The sequence below is a fragment of the Opisthocomus hoazin genome, chromosome W (assembly GCF_030867145.1).
Source record: "Opisthocomus hoazin isolate bOpiHoa1 chromosome W, bOpiHoa1.hap1, whole genome shotgun sequence".
NCBI lineage: Eukaryota > Metazoa > Chordata > Aves > Opisthocomiformes > Opisthocomidae > Opisthocomus > Opisthocomus hoazin.
Window position 1 is genome coordinate 36986120 of NC_134453.1, and position 14030 is coordinate 37000149.

General features: G+C 39.0%; 1 protein-coding gene across 2 annotated transcripts in view; it reads right to left on the reverse strand.

The window, feature by feature from the left end:
• LOC142365607 (chromodomain-helicase-DNA-binding protein 1-like) overlaps positions 1-14030 on the reverse strand; it is an 88427-nt gene that overhangs the window by 12964 nt on the left and 61433 nt on the right. For both annotated transcript variants that reach the window (XM_075446537.1, XM_075446536.1), the window contains 11 exons: positions 13765-13836; positions 8290-8439; positions 7483-7631; positions 6878-6974; positions 6692-6787; positions 5501-5677; positions 5141-5301; positions 3289-3330; positions 2414-2544; positions 1839-1977; positions 972-1122 (listed from right to left, as the gene is read on the reverse strand). In XM_075446537.1, the coding sequence (XP_075302652.1) occupies positions 972-1122; positions 1839-1977; positions 2414-2544; positions 3289-3330; positions 5141-5301; positions 5501-5677; positions 6692-6787; positions 6878-6974; positions 7483-7631; positions 8290-8439; positions 13765-13836 (1365 nt within the window). The remainder of the gene's footprint in view (positions 1-971; positions 1123-1838; positions 1978-2413; positions 2545-3288; positions 3331-5140; positions 5302-5500; positions 5678-6691; positions 6788-6877; positions 6975-7482; positions 7632-8289; positions 8440-13764; positions 13837-14030) is intronic.

Below are 14030 nucleotides of genomic sequence, written 5' to 3' on the forward strand. Positions count from 1 at the left end.
GGGGAGGGGCAAGGAGAGAGGTTGCCAGTGAAGACTGAGGCAAAAAAGTTGTGGAGTACCTCAGCCTTCTCCTCATCTGTTGATACGAGGTCGCCATTCCTGTTCATCGGGGGGGGTACGCTTTCTTTAACCTTCCTTTTCTGGCTGACATACCTGTAGAAGCCCTTCTTGTTATTTTTCATATCCCTTGCCAAGTTCAGCTCCAGCTGTGCCTTGGCCCTCCTAACCCCATCCCTACACAACCGGGCAGCATCCCTATACTTTCCCAGGATACCTGTCCCTGCTTCCACTGCCTGTGCAGTTCCCTCTTGCCCTTTAGTTTGACCAGCAGGTCTTGACTCAGCCATGCTGGTCTCTTCCCTTTCTTGCCTGATTTCTTACACCTGGGGATTGAGAGCTCTTGTGTGTGATACCATTAAACAGATTTGTATACAACACTGGCTCCTCAAATCCCAAAGCTACAGGTTGTTGGCAACGTCACTGAGTTTGCTTCAGTCTAGTCTTTCCCTAAATGTTCCTCACTACTTCTAAGCAGCCATTGCACTACTTCTAATCTGAAAAGTATAGTTATTCTCATGTTGTGAATGAAAGACAGTTTCAAGCAAAGAAATCAGGGATAGGAAAACCAAAACAAAACCCCAAAACAACCTTCCCTCCAAAAGGTCAAGAATGAAATTAACAGAACTAGAGCATTTAAACTAGGGAAGGAAAAGATGGAAGAGAAAGAATTCAAGTGACAGAGATCCAAACACATAGAAATACAAAAACATAACAGACTAAGAAGGTATACTTCAACTGAATACACAAAATCTTGAAATCTAATAATTTACCAGAAGGATACAAAGGAGAACAACTGACCTAACTTCTGTGCAATTTCAGTTATCATAAAAAAAGCTCTGTCAGTAACTGTTCTTATTAGCATTATTACCTAAACAAAAAAAGCACTTGATGAAATTTTTTAGATGACATACCTTCTGTGTCAAACTGAGATCAGGATCCATTTTTATCATTTCCCAGCTGCCATAGCCATATTCATAGATACCTATTAACAGATTGGAATCGTCTTCCTTACCCCAATCTATATCAAAATGAGCTGCCTTGGTGTGGCATGGGATGACATATCTAGTAGAAATAAATTAGAAACATAAATAAGCGATCTTCTCAAATTTAGCAAGGGAGAGGGAACATGCCACACATCACTAAGATCCTGGTATATTTAGGTAAGTAATCCAGGTATCTATCAGGTTTTCTTATAATTTCTATAAAATATTTATTGAAATCAGTACCAAAACATGTTTTAAAGCAGATCAAGATTAAGATATAAAGAACAACAGACATCTATCTGTGGCCACGGATTGAATCAGAACTGGCTAACCATGAAGATAAGCTTAAAATATTACTCAGATGTAACTGGTAACTGAATAAGCAGATAGTCTAGGGACTATGATACACAAGGTAGCAAGCTAAAAAGTTCAGAGGGCTACACAACTACCAACAATTACCATCTGCTCCACTTTGACAAATATTGCTTTCTCTCAGGCAGAGGTGACACAAAGCAGCTCCTCAACAAGCCTAATTTCTAGTCTGGAATAATTAAGACTAACTGAACCCAGTCCCCAATGAATACAGTTCAGAAGCCAAAGAAAATACTGGCTTCTAAGGAGAGAGAAGAAAGAATAAAGAAAGGATGTGAAGCAGATTTCTGCTGCCAGTTCTTAGAGGGAATGGAGCAACACTGGTGTCCCAGTGTGTTTAGAGTCTGGATTGCTTAAATATATGCCTAAATGCCTTGAATACCTTTCTACATTATGGCTTTCTTTAGTAAAAGAAAAAAATACCTTTTCCTTTCTTCTGGATCTGAAGGAATGGATTTGTGCAATGGTGCTAACTCTTCTTCGTGAGAGATGACTAGCTTTGCATTCACCTGCACTCCTGATATTCGGAATGTTGGGCCTTTAACTTTCCCAAGTCTACCTCCTTAAAATAAAGGACCAAATTATTAAAATACTTAGCCTTTGTGCGTATCTTATAGACAAATATAAAGAAAAATGAAAGCTTGATGCTATAGCAGCAGACATTCAATTATAACAAATTACTTTTTCTTAACTAAACGCTTTAATTAAACTCCAGAATCTCAGTGTCTTCCAGATAATAATAGCAGATTAATTTTAAATTTCACAGTAAAGCAAAAACATGCTGCATTCTACTGCGACAACTCACTCAGGGAAAGGAGGGGAAAAACCAAACCCAAGAGGTCTTCTTAGGATAATCATTTTTTCTAAATCACCTAGCATGCTAACATTTTGTTAACATTTTCCACCAACGCAATTGTTTTGTTAGAATCGGAGCGCAAGAATTATTCACATATCTTGACACTTTTTATTCCTCTCCTCCATCCCCAAACACACTTTACCTGCTCTTTCTTGTCCAAAGGAATTGTCCTTTAAAGCCTTAATGCATCCATTATGTACAAGTTCTCCCAGATGTCTAAGGTCCGTCTCAGATTTATCAACTAGCTCAGCATCTCTAGCTATAGCATCTAACCTGTAAGAAAACAAATGTTTTTACAGCTCTAAAACTCTAGTATTATGAATGATTCCTTCAGGTTTTGAAACTAGAGAAGTGATCATGTAAGTTATCGTTCACCCACACTTGCTATGGTGTGCACAGTTTTGATCCATGCAGTTAAAGGCAGCTATAGAAAAGAATACAGAAACTATAAAAAAGGATGTTTCACATAGAAGACAATACAACAGGACTATAAAGGACCCTAACTATACAGTTTTGAGTTACATTACTACGCATTCTTTTATATAGAAAAGGAACTATTATATATAATAAAATCATATAGACTATAAATACTACTACAAAAAATGAAGGTGGGAAATTATTCTCAAAATACAGAGTAATATAGAAAGCTTAAAATAAGAACTGACAATGAGAAAAATGCAAAACTGGCAGTTAGTCTGTTGAAAATCTATGTCTTTATCCACTCTATCAAACAAGAAAACTGAACGATTGTCACTAATGCAGATTAAACATGACAGTAGGTAAAGTATAAAGAAAAACAAGCAGTCTTGCAAAATTTAAAGATTTGTTGAACTGACTGTCTATATACATATCATATATGAAGAAAGGGAAAAAAATTCATTTAAGTTCATGTTATGGTCAAAGAAAAAGATTTGGCACACTATTTTCTCTTCAACCTAAGTTTTCTTGGTGCATTGTTCTAATTTTAATGAAAACAAGGTTCCAAGTTGCTATACAAATATAATCAAATAAGTTTACCTTTCAAGCGGGCCACCAAATTTCTTGTAACTCTTGATAAACCTAGTAACAGAAAATAATTTTGCAGTTAAAAAATGTATGCTTAACTACAGTGGTTTCAAAAATGTATTTATAAAGTCTTAGTACAAGTCTATGTGGACAATGCAAAGAAAATAAGAACTAGAAAGACTAGGACAGCTTAGTATATCAAGATAACCCACACTTAAAGCCAGAGATCTATTTGGTTTAATAACTGATGTAAATAAAACAACAGAAGATACAATTTATTTCAAAAATTACTAATTAGTTTCATAAGCCAAAGGATTCAGCAATGTGATGTGTCTAATCATAAAAATCAAAGGTGGATTTATAGTAAATAGAGAATTCAGACATTATGTTAGGCCTCTCATAATAAAAGAGGAGCTAGCTGAAATTTTAAGGTGATTTTAAGACTTAGGGAAAGGTAACATGAAAGATAAAGGAATGCAAGCTCAAGAATACCCCTGACAAAAGCAGCAAACCATTATATGTTAGATGAAATGAAAAGGAAACAAGGCTCTTTAAGGTTATTCATATAATCAAAAATATTTTATAAGTTTTACAGTATTTTAGAGAAACATGAATACTTAAATTACAGAAGCAAAATAGCATTTCACAAAACAATCAAAGTAAAGCAAAACAATTTCTCCTCCTTCTACCAAAGAAGTATTTTTAGCACCAAATATTGATGGGACCAGCTGTACAGGTTCACTTATGTACTGGTTTTCACTGAGATAAAGTTAATTTTCTTCAGAGCACCATACCTGCTTAGATTTGTGCTGGAAACAGCGTTGATAACACAGGGATGTTTTAGCTACTGCTGAGAAGTGCTTACACAGTGTCAAGGTCTTTTCTGCTCCTCACACTGCCCTGCCAGGGAGCTGGCTGGGGATACACAAGAAGTTGGGAGGGGACACAGCTGGGACAGCTGACCCCAACTGACCAAAGGGATATTCCATACCATATGACATCATGCTCAGCAATAAAAAGCTGGGGGAAGAAGGAGGGAGAGGGGATGTTTGGTGTTATGGCATCTGTCTTACCAAGTAACTGTTATGCATGATGAAGTCCTGCTTTCCGGGAAATGTATAAACACCTGCCTGCTGATGGGAAGTAGTGAATGAATTCCTTGTTTTGCTTTGCTTGTGCATCCAGCTTTTGCTTTGCTAGTTGAACTGTCTTTATCTCAACCCACAAATTTTCTCATTTTTACTCTTCTGACTCTCTCCCCAGTTCATCTGGGGAAGACTGAGTGAGCAGCTGTGTGGTGCTTAGCTGCCTACTGAGGTTAAACCACAATAACTTATCAAAATAGATTTTGTATTTTTTTGTTTGTTTGTTTCAAAAAGCACCATACGACGTTAATTCAATTGCAATGGCAAGAAATTTAAAATAAAACAAACCTCACTGAATCTTCTGTAGTTATTTCCACAAAAATGTGCATATTGTTTCTTCAACTACAGTTTTTAGGTTAAATGATGGGAAGTAGAATTTTTTTTTGTGGGGTTAAAACAAAAAGCTCACCCATTTTAGAAAGTGGGTTTTGAAATCTCTGTCTTCAGGGGATGCAGGAAGAATAATACATATCAAAAGACTGTAAAACAATTGAGAACATTTTTCAAACCCAGTGTTATCCCTCACCAAAATAGGTTCAAATTCTGGACATAACAGTTCCTTATGTCAGCACCAACTACACAGAGTAAAGCCTCAAATGCCTAGAATAAATGTTTTCAACTAAATTCAGGAAAAATAGACTGTTTTCCATATTTTCAAACTCTAAAATGATGAAATAATGTTTTGTCCCTTTAAACATGCATGTCCCCCCACATCTTACCGCCTAATCTCTGTATCGCTAAATCCTTTAATATTTTCTCGAGGAATAGTTCGTGGTCGACCACGCTTTTTTGGGCGTTTTCTTTCTGAGATGGAGTCACTATCAGATCCAGAATATCTTCTGCTCCTATTGCGTTTCCTTTCACCTCCATTAAAGCTGATCTGGAATTTCAGATTAAATAGTTCAAAGCTACGTGACTAAAACATTTTATTAATGTGTTATCTAGCCTGTCAGAAACTGGGGGGGAGGGGGTGTGCCACGCATGAAAACCACCCAACTCAAAACTACAAGCCAAAACAACAGCAATGAAAAAACAAACATCATCATCATCAAAGTTAGTCGGTCAAAACCCAGAGATACCTGTTTTGCACAGTTTCTCATCCTTGGGAGCATATATATTTCTTCAAGCTCTTTTTGTCTTTCCTCCTCTTCTATTCGACGCCGCTGGACTTCCGGAATGATTTCTTCCCAGTTTCTTAAATTTTGTTCTGGTTCCAACCCAATGTCACCTTCATCCATATTGGAAAAGTTAGCCACCTTATGTATTGGAACATAAGTATTTTAACCAAATCAATACATGATTTTATTTAAACAAACAGACAGTAATTAATATTTCAGGAAAACCTAGTTCAGAATGGCATATTTTATTTATCAATATATACACAAAATGTACACATATAAAATGCTTCATGAAGCACTGTCTCTAATGAAAGTATTTTCATATAGGAAATGCACACACTTCATGTAACATGGCTGAATATAAAGATGAGAATCTTTTTCTTTTACAAGTTGAGTAATATCGAAACACTATGAAATGCCTCCCCAACAGCTGTGATTGTTTAATTTCCTTCAAAGCAGAAAGCAAGTCTAACAATGCCTGAGTTAATATGAAACTATAATAATGTAGAACTAACTAAACGTTAATAAACTGTAGAATTCACAATATGTTGCAAATAAATGATTAGCGGGAAAGCGATTTAGTACTCTACTGACCTCAAAAGAGTCCTGCCCTGTTTTAAACAAAAAACAAGTAAAAACACACCACACACACCAAACCTAAAAACGAATAAGATCCACAAAAAAGCCCCAAAATCACCACAAGCAATTTGGACCCACTTAATATTTTAAATGTTATCCAGTTAAGCATATCTGGCATTAATGTTTACATGGGGGCTGAAAGGAATTTCTAAAAGTCATCAACTAAGAAATCCAAAATTCATTTTCTATTTTCAGAAGTACCACAGGTGCTTAACAGCATAAAACATTACATGAAAAACAGACCTCCCCAGTGTTTTAATAATTAAATCAAAGACTAATATATTTGTAAATCTCTTTCTTATTAGCAAAATACATTATGTATTTTTAAATATTTGCACTGGCAGTAATTACCCTGTATAGGTGAAAAGACATTCTATGCCAAACAGTTGACTTAATGTTGCACCTGTTTCATAAGAATGAAGAAAAGATGAAACGGTGCACAAAAGAAGAAGAAAAAGTAGCATTTATAAAGGAAAGTATAATTAAGGGAAGAGGGAGGAAACAGAGCAATACCTTGAACTGTGAAAGCAACTCATCTCCTACAGTTACTGGGCCTGGCTCATTTTCTCGAGTTTCAGCCCTCTTCAGGATTTCATCTATATCCATTTCCTGAAACAGAAGTTTCTCTTTACAACAAAACAATTCATATGTATTTTAAGTTTCTCTGTCCATCGAGTGTAGATGCACTGTTCCATTTACCTGAGGCTCCTCTTCTTCCCCTTCAGGTTCTTTGAAAAGTTCCTCAGCACCGAACTTCAAAATTGCTGATAACTCTTCCTTATTAAAAGGTGTTGAGCTGAAATACAGAAAGTTTCAGATAAACACTTCATAAATAAAAAAGAAATTCTTCCCTGTGAGGGTGGTGAGGCCCTGGCCCAGGCTGCCCAGAGAAGCTGTGGCTGCCCCCTCCCTGGCAGGGCTCAAGGCCAGGTTGGACAGGGCTCTGAGCACCCTGGGCTGGTGGAAGGGGTCCCTGCCCATGGCAGGGGGGTTGGAACCAGATGATCTCTGAGGTCCCTTCCAACCCAAACCATTCTATGATAATTCTATGACTTACCTTAGTGAATTTTTTCAAATTACTGTAACCATGAGTCAACCAAATTTCCTTTTACCTTAAATAAAAGCTATATTAAATATGTAAAAAAAAAAATGTACAAAGACAATATACTTTGCAGTCTTTACTTACATAACTCCTTATCACATATTTTTTTCCTTTTATTAACCAAGTGAAATGACTTGTATTTTTACTCAAATAGTCAGGTATACTTAAGCATAAGTTAATATGAAAGAATAAACAAATATACCTGGAAGGAGTAGAGCCTGTATGTAGTACAGTTTTCCCTGTAGTGTCCATTCTCTGAATTACTAAGTGATCTAACACCATCTTTTTCTTGGCTCTTTCAAGAATATCTTCTTCTACTGATCCTTTTGTGACTAGCCGATAAATATTAACCTACGCATATTATAAAAAAGGCTTTATTTACATGCTCACAAATGACACATGGAAACAATATTCAGATGAAGTTAATAGAAAACCCATAAGCGACAACAGGGAGAAATGTTAGTCGCGACTACAAATCTTTAAATCTTATTGAACTATTATTTCATATATGAAACTAGTCAATCATGTTATCATAGTCTCTACATAAATTATTTAAAAAAATAAAAGAAAGAAATTCTTAGACCTCTCCTCTTTAGACTTCTGTGATTAGGCACAAGTATGGCCACAAGGAAAAGTGTTATATGTGATTACTATTTGAAGTCTTCTGCAAGAAAGAAACTCAAAGAGAACTACAAAGTATTTAAATAAAACGGATGCGCCTGAAATATAGCAGTTATTTTCTACAATGACATGATGCCAATGAAAGTGGGACAAGTCCACAACTCTTCTCCCTACTCATCCATATACTACAGCTGCCATGCAATCTCTCCGTATAGGGAGATTTAAATTTTTTTAAGGCAAATTAGCATTATTAACATTTTTAGACATTCTTGGCAAGTAGTAGTTATTCTCAAAATACATGAGGACTGTGATGGCCCACACAGACAGCTTATGGCTACCATATGAAATTCCCCCTCAGGTTTGGAGCTTAAAAGACAAGTGTGGGTACCTGTTTCTTCTGTCCAATCCTATGAGCTCTAGCCTGAGCTTGCAGATCATTCTGTGGATTCCAGTCAGAATCAAATATAACTACAGTGTCAGCAGATGCCAAGTTTATACCTAATCCTCCAGCTCTGGTAGACAGCAAAAAGCAGAAGTCCTGAAATTATAAAATAATAAATAGCTTCATATATATTAGCTACAGTATTCTTCAAGGAACCAATATCACACTTCTTTATAGGCTCTGTGGAGCAGACTATGAACTCATACACTTCTTTAAGTATATCATAAACATATGTTAGACTTGTAATGCAAAAAGGTGCTTGTCATAGCTAGAGCCAGTAGATCACTATTAGACTAGACTAGACTATTTCAGTTGGAAGGGACCTGCAACGATCATCCAGTCCAACTACCTGACCTCTTCAGGGTTGACCAAATGCTAAAGCATGTTTTTAAGGGCATTGTCCAAAGGCCTCTTAAACACTGACAGGCTTGGGACATCGACCACCTCTCTAGGAAGCCTGTTCCAGTGTCTGACCACCCTCTCGGTAAAGAAATGCTTCCTGACGTCCAGGCTGAACCTTCCCTGGAGCAGCTTTGAACCATTCCCATGCGTCCTGTCCCTAGATCCGAGGGAGAAGAGCTCAGCACCTCCCTCTCCACTTCCCCTCTGCAGGAAGCTGTAGAGAGCAATGAGGTCGCCCCTCAGCCTCCTTTTCTCCAAACTAGACAAACCCAGAGTCCTCAGCCACTCCTCATAGGACATGCCTTCCACCCCTTCCACCAGCTTTGTTGCCCTCCTCTGGACGCATTCAAGGACCTTCACATCCCTTTTAAATTGTCAGGGTCAGAACTGCACACAGGATTCAAGGTGAGGCCGCACCAACGCTAAATACAGCGGGATAATTCCCTCTCTTGACCGGCAGGTTATGCTGTGTCTGATGAACCCCAGAATGCGGTTTGCCCTCTTGGCTGCCAGGGCACACTGCTGGCTCATGTTGAGCCTGCTGTCAACCAGAATCCTCAGATGCCTTTTTACGGGGCTGCTCTCCAGCCACTCCTCTCCCAATTTATACTTGTTCCTGGCGTTACTCCTTCCCAGGTGCAGAATCTGGCCTTTGGACTTGTCAAATTTAATGTCACTGATGATTGTTCAATGCTCTGATCTATCCAGATCCCTCTACATGGCCTCTTGTCCCTCGAGAGAGTCAACAGCACCTCCCAGTTTGGCATCATCAGCAAACTTGCTAATGGTTCATTCAACTCCTGCACTCAGATCATTGATAAAAATATTGAAGAGACCTGTCCCTAGAATTGAACCCTGAGGAACTCCGCTGGTGACTGGTCACCAGCCAGATGTAGCCCCATTCACTACAACCCTTTGAGTTCTGCCCTTCAGTCAGTTCTCCACCCAGCACACTGTGTACCTGCACAACTCACAGTTGGACAACTTCTCTAGAAGGATGCTGTGAGGGACAGTATCAAAAGCCTTACTAAAATCCAGAAAAACTACATCCACCACCTTCCCTCCATCCACTAGGCAGATGACCTTATCATGGAAGGGTATCAAATTAGTTAGACAGGACTTTCCCTTTGTGAACCCATGTTGACTGTGCCTGAGGATTGCATTGTTTTTTAAATGCCTTTCAGTAGTACCCACTATGATCTTCTCCATAATTTTTCCAGGTACTGAGGTTAGACTAACAGGTCTGTAGTTCCCTGGGTCTTCCCTCTTGACCTTTTTGTAGATTGGAATAACATTGGCTAGCTTCCAGTCTGCAAGGACCTCCCCAGACTCCCAAGACCTTTGGTAGATGATTGAGAGGGGTCCTGCTACAAAATCCGCTAGCTCCTTCAGTACTCTGGGATGAATCCCATCAGGCCCTGTGGACTTGTGAACATTCAGCTGATACAGCTGGTCCCTTACAATTTCAGTGTCCACAAAAGGAAAGTCACTGTTCCCGCACTCATGGTCCTCCATCTCAGGGGACCGGGCAGCCCAAGGTCTGTCAATATTATTAAAGACTGACGCAAAAAACACAGTGAATGCCTCTGCTTTTTCTTCATCCCCATTAGTCAGGTGACCATCTTCAACAAGTATCAGTCCAATGTTTTCTTTAGACCTCCTGTTGCTAGTAGCATACTTAAAAAAGCCCTTCTTGTTGTCTGACACAACACTGGCCGGTTTCAACTGTAGTTGAGCTTTGGCCTTTCGTGTCTTCTCCCTGCATTTGCGAACCACAGCTCTGTAATCTTCCCGCAAAGCCTGACCTCGCTTCCAGACATCATGCGATTTCTTTTTCCTCTTGAGCTCCACGAGGAGTTCCCTGTTCAGCCAAGCTGGTCTTCTGCCCCAGTTGCTTGACTGATAACACAATGGGATTGCCTTTTCCTCTGCTTCTAGAAGGTGGTTCTTAAAAACTGACCAGCACTCATGGAATCCTAAGCCCTCAAAAGCAGACTCCCAGGGGACAGTGCTAAACAGCTCCCCGAAGAGCTTAAAGTTTGCTCCCCTGAAGCCCAGGGTAGCAACTCTGCTGACCTTTTTTCTTATTACACTGAAAATTTTAAACTCAACCATTTCATGATCGCTGTGGCCAAGACACCCACCTACCATCACATCTCCCATGAGTCCTTCTCTATTCACAAAGAGCAAGTCTAGGAGGGCATCTTTCCTAGTTGGCTCAGTCAGTACCTGTGACAAGAAGTTCTCTCCTACAAACTTCAGGAATTTCCAATACCTGCTCGTCACAGCAGTATGGCATTCCCAGTTGATGGCTGGGAAGTTGAAGTCTCCCATAAGGACAAGAGCTAACGATCCAGAGATTTCTCCTAATTGCCTACAGAATAACTCAACAGTGCTTACATCCTGGCTGGGTGATCAGTAGTAGATACCCACTACATCATCTCCTTTGTTTTCCATCCCCCTAATCCTCACCCAGAGGCTCTCAACCACACCATCGCTAACTGTAAGGGCCGTACAATCAAACCTCTCCCTTATGTATAGTGCGACACCTCCACCTTGCCTGCCCTGCCTATCCTTCTGGAACAGCCTGTAGCCCTCCACCCCAGCACTCCAGTGGTGAGTGGGACTCATTCCACCAAGTCTCACTAATACCAATGACATCATAGCTCTGGGAGCTGACCAATGCTTCCAGTTCATCCTGTTTATTTCTCATACTGTTTGCGTTCGTGTACAAGCATTTCAGATATGCTCCTGAGCCTTCCATGCTCCCAGGAGCAGCGTAAATGTTCCCACTAGCATTGCCACCCTCAGGTGACGCCCTTGTCTTACCTACTGCAGTCCTGTTGGTATCTCCTTCCCCCATCGATTCTAGTTTAAAAATCTCTCAATCATGTTGTGGGTTAACCTCGGTAGGCAGCTAAGCACCACGCAGCCACTCGATCATTTCTCCCCCACACCCCCAGCAGGATAGGGGAAAAGGAAAGGAAGACTAAAAGCAAGGAAAATTGAGGGTTGAGGTAAAAATTGTTTAATAAGCAAAGAAGAAGTGGAAGAAGAGAGAAAGAAAACAAAACAAAACAAGCAATGCAAAGGCAATCATTCACCACCTCCCATGGGTAGGACTGATGCCCAGTCAGTTCCCAAGTAAAAGATGGCTAACCTCCCTAAACCCCCTCCTCTCCCTTTTTGTTGCTGAGCATGACGTTATATGGCATGGAATATCTCTGGTTAGTCCAGGTCATCTGCCTGGTTATGTCCCCTCCCAACCTCTTGCGCACCCCCAAATCTATTCACTGGGAGGACAGAGTGAGAAACAGAGAAGGCCTTGACACTATGCAAACACTGTTCAGCAACAGCTAACACATTGGTGTGTTGTTAGTATTGTTTTTGTCACAAATCTAAAACACAGCACCATACGAGCTATTATGAAGACAACGAACTCCAGCTCCGCTAGACCCAGTATAAGTATAAAGCAAACTGATATAAACTTCTTTTGTGAACAGTTTTCTACTTCTCCGTGGTTTAAAGGAAGCAACATCCTAGAAGATGAGAAAAAGCCACTTGGGGAGAAAAAAACCAAGCAAAACACTGGCCAAAAATACAACCCCCTTGTTGTTAAAGCCTCATGTGTGCCCAAGTCCCTCTGTTTTTTTGTTAAGAAAACTTAAGTGTTCTGCCAGGGTCAATGCTCTTCAACATATTCATAAACAATATGAAAATGAGATGAGCAATGAGGTGACAAAGTTTGTAGATGATACGGAGTTATTCAGGGACAACTACAAAGGACCACAGAAGGATCTTAGGAGACAGGCAATAAAAAAAGCATATGAAATTAAAGATAAAGTGAAATAGGAAGTAAATTTGAGTTTTAAATACAGCAAAAGGTAAAGCAAACCATTACTGCTCAGGAATGAGTCCTTGGAGTTGTCGATATTTCCATGAATACCTTAGCTCAGTAATAGCAAAAAAACCTCAAACAAACAAAAAGAATGAAGTTTTATTGATTGTTAGGAAACAGAATAAAACAGGAAACAATTTTGTTGCTGCACATCTCCACATGGTATTCAAGAATGAAGGCAAACTATGGAGTTTGGATCCCCCTTCATCTTAAAAACTGTACAGTACAACTACAAGGATTCCAGAAAAAGGTAATGATGGCGATGCTAGAAATTTAAAACAGGACTAACTTCTGTATTTAACAAATATCTGAAGTTTATCTAATGAAATTAAGTCCTTCCTCCTCAACCACAGCAGAAACAAACTCAGCAGCAACTGACAAATGCTATGCTTCTATTACTGAAAAACCCTGGCAGTATAGGACAAGAGACCCAAGATTATTGAAGATATGGAATGGCTTCCATAGTAGGAAACCCAAATAAACTAGGAATCTTAAGTGGTACACAAATAATCAGTTTCAAACAATCAGTTCTTCAGTTTCTTTCAGGGCAAAGATAGAAGAGGCAAAAAATGAAGACAACAGAAGCCAGATTTAAAGCTATTAAAGATAGTTTTACTTCATGCAAGGATATACGCAACTCAGTTCTGCCCATTGCCTAAGAAGGTTTCCAATATCAAAAGCTTGTGTAGGAGTTCAGTGCTCCTGTAAAAATTGAAGGATTAAGTCCTACACAACAAAATAAATTAAATTCCTCAGTTTTTTTACAGTACTTAAAATTGCTTTGATAAAGAGCACTGGCAAAAGTCTAAAACTATAGCTATGTAGTTATATTAGTTAAACACCATTTTCATAAATTCTGCACTTCCTATTTAACCTTCTCTTAGTTTTCTGGGATTTTTTTGTGTTTGGCTGGTTTTGAGGGGGTTTTTTTTTGGTTGTGGGGTTTTTTTGGTTGTTTGTTTGTTGAGAGTTGTAAACCTTATAGTCTAGGCAATAGCAACAGAATTTCAACATAATACATCCCTCACTTTATCTTCAGTTTTTGTGTAATATTTGTTATATTTCGGGGGGGGGAATAAAGCTGAATAGATTAAAAAAACAACCACCCACTAATACCATACCTCTGATCCTTCTGCATTAAAATGATCCAGTGCTTGCTTCCTCAGTTCCCCTTTTATTGATCCATCAAGTCTCTAAAGAGATTGAATAATACAGTTAAAAAGGAACTCCTACTATATTCTAATCAGAGCAACTTGAATTCTCAATTGCCGAAACAATTGGGGGAGGGGGGGTAAGAGTAATGTAACACTTCATCTTTCTAATTCATCAGTTTAATTTCAAAGTACTATTTAGTATATAGTAATTGCCAGTCTTTTCCTGTACATAA